Consider the following 11,483-nt stretch of genomic DNA (forward strand, 5'->3'; position numbering starts at 1 on the left):
AAATATTAGGCTATTGTTTCGTTACTGTTAAGAAAGCGTCTTCCATCTTATTGCAAATAAGATTTAGTCTATCTTTCCACTATGAATAAGAATTAGGAAATCGTAGGAAATGGTCCGAAAAATAATAGGTTATTTATTCCTCCTGAAAACTTACCTGAATGAAGTTAGCCTAATTCTTATCCGTAGTGGAAGAATAGACTAAAGCTTAATTGTAATAAGATGATAGACGCTTTCTTATCTGCAACGGAAGAATAGCCAATTAACCATTGGAAAAAGTGAGAAAGAGAGAGACCAGTATTGCTAATTACATCAGGTTTGTAAGGTCTGGCCAATTACTTGTGTGTGGGTTCAAAGTTACGAACAATCCTTTGGGGATTGTGCCAAACAAGTGTTCAAAACAAATGAGATGCAGTTAAGATAACAGATGATTTAATACAAAGATAAATAAAAGATAAACAATTACATCAATTAAAACTAAGACTAAAAAAAACTTAAAAATATTCCGAAAAGGGCAACACAACCGGATGTGTTTATGAGTTTAACTTGAAGTGACTCAATTAGTGTAGTGAAATGATGCACGACCACTGTTCACTAGTAGAGCGAAACATGGTCCTCAACAGCTACAGAATCAACTCTTGAGTTCTTTTTCACGAACGTTAAACCAGCTTTCAACATGATGAATCGTTACTTGGTTCACGAAGAGTTAAAAGTACGCGATTTGTTCAGAGCGCCTTTTAGATTGATGTTGTCAGCATAACTGTTGGGAAGGGAAAGAAAGATGATTAATAGGAGTGGCTCTGGAGTTTATATGATGGCTCCATGCCAAAAGTCACGCGCTGTGACAAACGTAAGCGATGACACATGCGGTGAAAAAAGTGAGCGATGGCACGACACGACTGCCATTGACCGCGGCTTTCTATTCTTGATCTTTGATGAATAAAGATTCCAGATGTTACTTATCCGTATTATCATATATCTAACCAGACGCTTATGATTAGTGCATTGTGTGGATATATACATGTCCTTTGACTTACTAATTAGGTTGTACATTAATAGTTGACTGATGTGTGGAATATATCATTAGATTATTACTTTAGTTTAAGTACATGTATGTACTTATAACTCATATATTTGGATTTGACTTTGAAATTGTTCCAATTGGCAAGATTATAAGTACATTAGAAGTCCGATAAGCGTACACTCCCCTTAAAACGTCATCACATGTACAGCACGCACACTAATTGTGGTTTTCCCACCATGTGTGCTATTTTGCTAGTGATTTGCGCCCATGATTTACGCATGCGCGCACCGAATATCGTGCTGCTAGAAGGGGCATCCGGTAAGTCCGCAATTTCTGGAATTTTCCGCCCCTTCAGCCCAGAAGTTGGAAAGTTATCGGACTTGTACTGTACATTCGTATGAAAATGGATATAATTATAATTGATGCAAAATCCTGTTAAACAAAACAAGAATCCAACGACCAAATTTGGACCACAACGAATAAACGAAAACCAAAAAAACCCTATTGTATTTTTTGGACATAGAAGTAATTAAGCGTTGGAATGGTAATATTATTACCAATTGGTACAGAAAAAGTACATATTCAGGTAGAATTTTAAGTTTCCTTTCTGCTCATCCCTTTCAAAACAAAATTGCAGTAATTAAAAACTTAGTTGACAGAGCTTTAGGTTTGTCCCATTGTTCATTTCACACAAGAAATTTGAATATTGTTAGGAATATCCTTTTTCTGAATCATTATCCAAAGGAGTTAATTGAGAAACATATTGCAATTAGAGTTCAACAAATCAAAAACAATGACATTAATAATTTTCTTGTAGATAATCAGAAAGAGTTAAAGGACTATAGTTCGTTTAATACTTTTGTTCTTCCATTTTTTGGTCAAATTTCTAAAACTATTGAACTCATGTTAAAAAAATTTAAAATTCATACTATTTTCCGCATTCAATTTAAAATGGATTCGGTGATAAATTTTTGCAAGGATCCTTTGGATAATTTTTAAAAGGGTGGTGTTGTCTATAAGATCACAGGATCTGTGGGATGAATTACGTGGGAGAGACTGGCAGACTTCTTAATACTAGGATAGAGGAGCGCAAAAGTGATGTTCGTTTGGGACGCTGTTATAAGAGTGTTCTTGCCAGACATACAAAGGCATTTGTTGATGTTGACCATGAGTTTGACTGGGATAATGTTCAAATTTTGCATGGTGAAAGTAATGAGAGAAAGAGGGAATTCATGGAAATGCTTTATATTAAAAAACAAAAAAAGTTATCTATTAATTTAAAAAAAGATTTGGATGCGTTGAACAAAAGTTATGCTAATATGATTAATGACATATAACGTAGCTGTTTCATGAATTCTATTTTTCTTTTACTTTCTCTATTTCTGATGTAACTGTGACAGATTTTTATATTTTGTTTACAAAAGATTGGCCTACTGACCCTCATTCGATTCTCAGGTATCAAAGAGAGAGCACCTGTTCGTGGGTGCTGTCAATTTGTACCACTTAAAATTGTCTTGCCTTGATAAGGGTACTGTACGAGTACCGAAACGTTAGTAATTCAAATTTATTTATTTATGTTTTTTATTTTATTGTAATTTGATGACCATGAAAATAAAAAAGACAAAAGAAAGAAAAAGAGAAGGAAGGGGATGTGGCTAGCTGCCTTCTCATTTTTCTTTCCTCTTTTTTATTTTTTTCCGAAAATTTTATTTTATTTTTTTGTTTTTTTTTTGGGTTTTTTTGGTTTTTTTCAGATTACAATAGGGTTTTTTTGGTTTTCGTTTATTCGTTGTGGTCCAAATTTGGTCGTTGGATTCTTGTTTTGTTTAACAGGATTTTGCATCAATTTGATTATTGGACGTTAAATGGGATTTTTAATTTATCCTTGACTAATAGGTACTTTATGATAAACGACTGAGTCGTGTGGACGAAAAGAAATCGAATAAATGACTGAATACTCTATTGACACGACTCATTCGTTTTTCGAGAGTAAACGTTCGTTTAATCCACAATAACCTCCACACAGACGTGAGTAGTGGTCATCCACATTACTCTGTACTTTCGCTACACGATTGAGTCGTTTGGGCTGTACGAATGAGTTGTCTTAGTTACTGACACAAACGTTGGACACAAAAAAAGTTTTTGAGAATATTTACTTATCGGGTCTAATGATTTATTTCTACGAGGAAATTACACTTGCGGAAAGCACGAAAAAAACCTAGATGTTATCCCGGTTACATAGGCGTTCACACATTACACATTGTTATATTAAATATCAAACAAATTTACGCCCGGGGAATTTATTTATTTTTAATTTTATTTTATTAAAAGTGAAAAGATCTATAGCTGCATCTTAACGTGTTTGGTAACTTTCGTTCTGCCTAACGGGAGCTATTCGGTGGCCCAGACGACTCATTCGTGGAGTTCACACGACTCAATCGTGTAGCGAAAGTGCCGAGTAGTGTGGATATTCACGAATGTGTGGAGGTTATTGTGGACGAAACGAATGATTACTCTCGAAAAACGTCTGCAATTAGTTTCTTTTATTAACCGAGGATTCGTTAAGTTATCGGTATTCACTGAGTTCGTATCCCCCCATGGTAACACACTCTAATTACCTTTTGCTTTCTATCTTAACGGTCTTACCGGTCATAGAACAGTTAGGTTTAAATTCAGAGAAATCCGCCTAAATGCTAAAATGCACCGCTAGTTAGGCATTACATTGAATTTTTTTAAATTAGAGTTGAAACTATCCTAAAAACTAGGAAACATCTAACAAAAAAGAAAAACCTGTATCTACGAGGGTGGATAAAATATAAACAAGACTTTGTTTATAAAAGTTTACTGGTATGAAACGAAAATACAAAGGAGTAATATTATTTTTCTACATAATCTTCCTTTTTGGAAACACACTTTGACCCCTTGATTGGAAGCTTCTTTGTAAAAAGAAGAAAGGCGTGCCATAAGCAATTACGCACATAAACCTACGACTCTGCATGGTCACAAAACGCTGCTCTCTCAACGCTTTTTTCATGAGTCTAAATATGTGGTAGTCACATGGACTTAAATCTGGACTGTAAATAGGATTTTCCAGTGCAGTTCAGAAAATTTCGTCCAATTGACGCGTTATATTCGCTGTGTGTGACATGGCGTTCTCGTGGAGAAAAATCACGTAATTTATCGATTGGCGTCGTTTTTGCGTCTGGTGAGCAGCCTTAATATCTGTAAGATGATGCTGTTATGGACAGTGCCATAACTGATTTCAAATTCAGCAGAAATTTTAAAAATGATGATATAAGGGTCGCCCGCGATAAGGTCGTGAACTATGGAAATGTTGCTTTGGGTTATAATTCGTTGGGCAACTGATAGATGGACTTCAGTCGCAGTCATCTTCTTACAGATTTCCGTGCTGACTCGACACAGTTTTCGGGTTAGGGTCACGCTCTTACCACTCCTACTTCTACTTCCCGAAAGTCCCATTGCCATACATCATCTTCTCAGTTCCAAAGGAAAAGTCTTGTTTATATTTGATCCGCCATCGTACATAAGCTCGCGCAGTGCATTGTCCTTTTTGAAGATAAACTCTTTTTTCTTCATTGACAAAAAAATAGAATGTATAAAAACTAACGAGCTAAATTTGCATATCTTGGATTTTACTTCGAATTAAATCTAAGTTACGAGGGAAAAACAGTAAAATTAAAAAAATAATCTGAAAAGAACTCACAATCAACGAAGAAATCAGATATTTAAATCCAGTCAGCATATCTGTTTCCGGATGGAATAGTCGTGTCTTTAAAACACTAGCCGTTCCTTTTCTAGCTCCATGCGAAAGCAATGATAAAATTAAATGCAAGCTTAAGGGTGAATAAGCTGAATTTTCCTCCTCTAAAGTCAAGATCTAGAACATTGATCATTTTGAAATGAATGTTAGTTCTACGTTTATGACACAGCTCCACACAAAAAATCGAGAAAATTAACTCCGAAGTCTGAGTATGTCTATCATATGTTTTGGGCTCGCTGAATCTAAATTCAGGGTGCATTTAACCTCATCATGTCAGAATTGTTCGTAAAATAAAAAAATAGACCCAAAACCCAATAAATCCTCAAACATTCACCACTCAATCCCAATAACCCCATAACCTTTTAATCCCTTAAACCCATAACACCTTAACTCCAAATACCTCAAATATTCATAACCCCAAAATAAACGAACCCGATAAAAAATAAACTTACGCGCGTTGAAACCCTGGAACACAGTATGTACGAGCCATGCATGCTTTTTGAGCCTTAAGCCCATATTCTTCAATAACCCCATAACTCCGAAACCTTATGAATCGGTGAGTACGAACTCTTATGAGTCAAATCTTCGGACATCATTGCTGTATTACTTATTCGTGTGAGGCAAGGGGAACACACTGCCAAAAAGGACCCCGAAGAGTGAGAGGCAAGGGGACCTCACTTTAATAAAACTTCCCGAAAAGTGTGAGGCAAGGGGAATACACCTAATAAAGCACCCCAGGGGCAACAGAAGCCTACTACGTCCTCGACGTTGTTCCTGGGTTCGGCAAAACGTAGGTTCTCCCAACAAAAGTCTCGTTCTCGCCAGGTTATGAGGTTTCGGAGTTATTGGTTTATTGAAGAATGTGGCTCTAAGGCTTAAGAAGCATGCATGGCTCGAACACACTGTGCTTCAGGGTTTCAACGTGTAAAAGTCTCCTTCTTACCAGGTTCCGGGGTTTTAGGGTTATGATATTTTGAGGTTATAATGTTAAGGGGTTATAATTTAAAGGGTTTAAGTAAATATGTGGTTATTGAGATTGAGTCTATTTTTTGTGGGGCTGTGTTATCTTGAAAAATTGTTAGGTCATTTACCTTGTAACATAAATTAGAAAAATTGCGAACCGATGAACAAGCATCTTCATAACTTCTTGAATCTTGATTGATTTCCATTGTAGCATCAAAGGAAAATTCAAATATTAATAATAAAAAGACTAAAGCTGCTTCAAATACTGTAAAAAAAAAGATTATTTATTCCTCAACACCTTTTTATTATCCTGCTTGCATTATTTTTTATCAGTATTAGATTACCTAAGGATGTAGTAACCCTAAAAAAATACATATACTTATGGGAAAAAAACAAAAGTGTCTGCGTCGCGACTGAGTCAGCGATCGCCGTAGATGGCTAGACTGTAAAGCGATTAAAATTCGACGCAGACACGCTTGAACATTTTTAGCAGTATCTCGAGAATCCTTAAAATTTTTAAGGTTGTATTAGCTTAAATAAGAGATAAGACCTCAAAAACTGTGTGATATGATTTTAGATTTATGCTACAACTTTCCTAGAACATGCCACAAGTTGAACTCGGAGTACAAAGTTCGAGAAATTCTTGCATTTTTTGTTAATTTCTCACATGGTATATTCTCTTTAAAATATCAAAAATAACTCTGTTAGGGCTCATTCGAACTGTCATTTAATAAATTTTTTAACGGCTTTACGCAAAAATTTGGAGCAATTTATTCACAAAAACAAAATGTTTAACTGTGATAAATAAGGAAAGTAATGAAGATTAAATTCTGAGTAAATATAAAACTAACTCAGATAAATATATGAAACTTCCAAAAAAAGTTTTAACTAATAGTACCTCGAATTATTGTACCTTTTCTGTTATGATTTATATATACTTTATGTATATATGAGTGGCTGAAAGTAAAAACGGGATTCAGAGTTTAGGAGTAAAATGGAACATTAATTTCCTCAGAGTAAAAATCCAACATACTGATTTTTCGAGCACAAATAAAACAAACGTGCGCACGGCTGGTAGGAGGAGGTGCACGCATGAATTTTAGGTGGTGATAGAGGATCCAACCGTGGCCAGCTATAAATCATCATTTTTTTTCAAGTGTCCCAAATAAAAAACAATGTTAAAAAGCAAAATAATTTAGATTACAAAAATAAAAAAATAATAATAACTGCTATTCTGATAAAATTTTTTTTATCTATAATTACTTTCCAAATGAGTGAAACATTAAAAAATTGTTTAATTTTAAAGAAATATGCGTAGCATAATTTTGCAAAGGATACAAATGATGAAAAATGTAAAATTTAGAAAAACTACCAGCGATAAAGTTATTCCGGATCGTAAAAGGAAATTGTCTGAAAATGTGAAGATACTATAGGGGGCCGTACTTAAATTACGTAACAGATTAAAGGCCCTGTCCAAGACCGATAATCTTTAAATACCAGTATTTTTATTTTATAATATTTTTAACATAGGATCTTCTATAAAAGGAGTAAAACAATATTCAAACTACAAATTACAAATTTTTTAAATTTATTATTAAAAGAGTTTTCTACCATATGATATATTTCAAATTTTTAACGACCATCGTTTTAATCCTCAAGCATGGTTTGGGATTCCAGCTTTCCATTTTTTCAAGAACAAGTCGGCCAACTTATCCTCGGATATTGTAGCGCTACAATCTCAAGACCATACTTTCAGGGGATTTTATTTTTAACATTTTTATAGTAAATAATATGATACTTTCGACTTCGGTTGTTCGTCAGAATTAACAATAGAGTAATAGTTAGAAGTAATATAGTTAGAAAAGTCAAAATGGCGGTTGTTTGTGTCATAGCTTTTTGAAGGTCAACTTTGTTTTTTTTTTTTTAAATGGAAACCCCCTTTTTTACGTCTGCAATCGATAAAGCGGAAAATTCTATGTTCAGGTACGTACCCAAGTCATAGGTCATTGTAACGTTCAAGGCCAGTTAGAGGTTATTTGAAATTAACAAAGTTTTCCAAGAGGTCAGTGTAATTCCTGAAGTAAATTTGAACGAGAAATTCATTGAGGAGCTCTGTATTAATCCCGGTTACAGCGTTTTGAATATTCTGAATTCATGAGGAAATTTTTCATTGAAAGTTCCAGGTGTTCTGGTGAGAGTTCTGTTCCTCCCCGAAGAGTTATACAGTTCTATGCCGTTTTTCGATACCTAAGTCAATACCTCAGGCGATACCATAAGTCCTATACCGTTTGTTCATACGAATATTACGAATCGAAACTAAATTTACGTATTACGAGTACATACTTACTATATTTCGCTCAAAGATTATTATGGCGCAAGCTAAACTTTCGGAAAGAGAGAGGGTATCTGTATTAATGATGCGTGGTTGGGGAGATCGAGTTCGATCTTATGATCAAGTTCGTTTGCTTTTTAATCGCACTTTTTGTAATGGAGAAACGTTAAATCCTATCTCAAAATCAACAATTGAAAGAACTGTAAGGCGCTTTATGAATCATGGATCTATCATGGAGCTTCAGAGAACTGGTCGGCCAAAATCTGCAGGATCTGAGGAGATGCAAATGGACATAGCCCAAGCATTTGTTGCAAACCCACACCTTACTTAACGTCGAGCTAGTGATGAGCGTGACGTTGCTCCTGAGATAGTGCGAAATATTTTAAAAAGCATTAATTTCCATCCTTACAAAGTTCATCTGGTACAAGAGCTCAATGAAGACGATCCTGATCGCCGGGTGAAATTTTGTGAAATAATGATGGACAAAATTGATAGAGATCCTTTTTTCTTGTACAATACAGTATTTTCAGATGAATCTGCTTTCACTTTAAAAGGTGAAGTTAACAGGCAAAATTTTAGATATTGGTCCGACACAAATCCTGATTGGATATTGGAGAGTCACACAGAATATCCACAAAAGATTAATGTATGGGCCGGTATCTTGAATGATACATTGATAGGCCCTTTCTTCATCAATGGTAATCTCAATGCCCGTGCATATGAAGAGCTTCTCAGAAACCAAATTGTACCAAGAATAAGGGAGATTAAAGGCGATAATTTTCAAAATATTTGGTTCTAGCAGGACGGAGCAGCGGCTCATTACAGTAGGGAGCTTCGAGCATATTTGGATACTCAGTTCCCTCAAAGGTGGATTGGAAGAAGGGGTTAAATCGAGTTTCGGATTCTGCAACAGGCTACTTTGATTGACGGAGATCGTAATGCTGTAACTCATTTTTACAATCGCATAACTTTTTGTTGAGAAGCTCCAGGTTTTCAGTTCGAACATCTTCACTGAAGCGTGGGAGGCAAGGGGAATCACGCTAATCAAGCAGCACAAAACGTAGGAGGCAAGGGGACTCACGCTAATCAAGCACCCCGAAACGTGAGAGGCAACGGGACTCACGCTAATCAAGCACCCCAAAGGGAACAGAATTTTCTACGTCCACGTCGTTGTTCCTGGATAATGCTGAAAGTAAGCGTAAACTGCTTGGAAAAAACCTTGAAAAAACCTTGAAAAAACCTTGAAGATCATCACCAAGATCAATACAAAGCTCATCAATGAATTTCTCGTTGAAATTCACTTCAGGAATTGCACTTACCTCTTGGAAAACTTTGTTAATTTCAAATAACCTCTAACTGCCCTTGAACCTTACAATTGACCTATGACTTGGGTACGTACCTGAACGTAGAATTTTCCGCTCTATCGACTGCAGATGTAAAAAAGGTGGTTTCCATTTAAAAAAAAAACAATTTCAAGGTCAAAATGAAGGTCACCATTGAATTCCTCGTTAAAATTTACTTCAGGTATGTCCTTCACTTTTTTGAAAAATATTTTAACTGAGGAAACATCCAATGGTCCCGGGACTTTTTAGACACCCTGCATAAAAAAATAGTGCATTTTCTCCTCCTCTGTTGTGTCTCTTCCTCACACCTTGATCCTTCTGTATTGCCCCTATTCTCTTTGTTTACTACTTCCCGTAGACAAGCTTGTGATATCCTGCTCCCCCCCCCCCTAGAGCTTCTCCTCAAAGTTCCATACTCTCTTCATTTGTCTAATAACCATTTTACCTCTACCTAATTCCTCCCTAAACATATATCCTGAACAGCTCCAGCTCACTCCCATTACCCATCTCAAGAATCTCTCCTGCATACTTTCTACCCTCTTGAGCTCCTTTCATCTCTAGATCTCCACTCCGTAAGTTAGGACTGAGCACACTAACGCATCAAACATACACAGTCTCATCTTCCAGACATCCTTAAACCTTCTCTTCCCTATACCCTATACCTGCCCATTACTTTAGTCGCACATTTTATCCTTCTCCTTAACTGTAGTTCAACCCCGCCTTTCAACTCAAACATCTTCCATTCATATTCTACTTTTGTCCTTCTCTTCTTAAAACACAGGACCTTCGTCTTATTTACATTTACCGTTCAGTCTTTAATTCTTACATACTCCTCAAACACTCTCATTACGAGACTCATCTCTCTCTCGCCATCCACTAGTAAGACTACATCGCCTGCATATGCTAAGGAATATACCTTGCTATTCCCCAGAACCGTTCCCCCTATTCCTTTCTTCTCTAGTTTCTCCTCTAGATCTGCCAACAAGAGACTGAATAGTAGTGGACTCAGTGAGCACCCTTGCCTGAGCCCCGTTCCACTGCAAAACAACTCCCCTTTTTGTCTCCCAATCCTAACCCTTATCTTAGTCTCTTCGAATATCTCCTTTATCCTCTCAACCAACCCTTCACCGACCCCCCTCTCTTTCATAACCTGCCATAACACCTTTCTGTTTACTAAATCAAACGCCGCTTTAAAATCTACAAATAAGGCTACTACTTTTCCTTTTTTTCCCTAAGTTCCTATTCACTAAATAATTCAGTACGTAGATGTTGTCTACTGTTCCCATCCCTTTTCTGAAGCCCGTCTGATTATGTGGAATGATCCCTTTCTCTTCCACCTCTTTTTCTAATCTCTTTCTGAGCATCTCCGTTCATATTTTACAGCCCACCGACATAAGTGTGATTCCCCTATACTCCTGCACCTTCTTGCCCCCTCCTTTTTTAATTATCGGTACCACCAACTCTATCCTCCAATCCTTAGGCCATCCTTCTCCTATCCAAACCTTGTTGCATGTCTCCCATTTCCTTTCTCACCCCTTCCCCTCTAAACCTCAAAGCCTTGTTTACCTTATTGATGTCCTTCCTTCCCCCTCGTTCCCTAACATCCCCTCTTCATTCCCTCCTCCTCTTCCCTTGGCTTTACCTCTTCTTTTATCATCTCTTTTAGTTATTTTAGCTTTTCAAGGTGCATTTACACGTCTACCCCTTCCAATCCTCTAATCTCCTCATTCTTTCCTTAAATTCTCTCAATTAATCCTCCGCACATCTACACATTTTCACTTTCCTTTCGCCAGTTCGTTTCTTTTTTCACCACGACGCTTCCATCCTGAGCATTTCAATTTCGCTATTAGCGGGAAGTGTTCTAAGCCTATTTCATTACCTACCTCCATTTTATTCATTTTCTTCCTTATTCTTTCTTCTGCTAGAATGTAATCCATCACAGTCTCCCCTTTAACCATAAAAGTCATTTTCCCTTCTTGATCTCCCCTTATATTTCCATTGCAGATAAACCACCCTTCCTCACCTAACAGGTTGAAAAGAGTT

At 36.4% G+C, this 11,483-nt stretch overlaps 1 protein-coding gene across 6 annotated transcripts in view; it reads right to left on the bottom strand.

Moving 5' to 3' along the window:
• The window catches only part of LOC117170320 (ovalbumin-related protein X-like), a 52,270-nt gene that overhangs the window by 17,190 nt on the left and 23,597 nt on the right, over nt 1-11,483 (bottom strand). For all 6 annotated transcript variants that reach the window (XM_033357074.1, XM_033357064.1, XM_033357037.1 and 3 more), the window contains 2 exons: nt 5,894-6,030; nt 4,746-4,919 (listed from right to left, as the gene is read on the bottom strand). In XM_033357074.1, coding sequence (XP_033212965.1) covers nt 4,746-4,919; nt 5,894-5,971 — 252 coding nt within the window. In that variant the 5' untranslated portion in view covers nt 5,972-6,030. The remainder of the gene's footprint in view (nt 1-4,745; nt 4,920-5,893; nt 6,031-11,483) is intronic.

This window comes from Belonocnema kinseyi, chromosome 1, assembly GCF_010883055.1.
Source record: "Belonocnema kinseyi isolate 2016_QV_RU_SX_M_011 chromosome 1, B_treatae_v1, whole genome shotgun sequence".
Classification (NCBI taxonomy): domain Eukaryota; kingdom Metazoa; phylum Arthropoda; class Insecta; order Hymenoptera; family Cynipidae; genus Belonocnema; species Belonocnema kinseyi.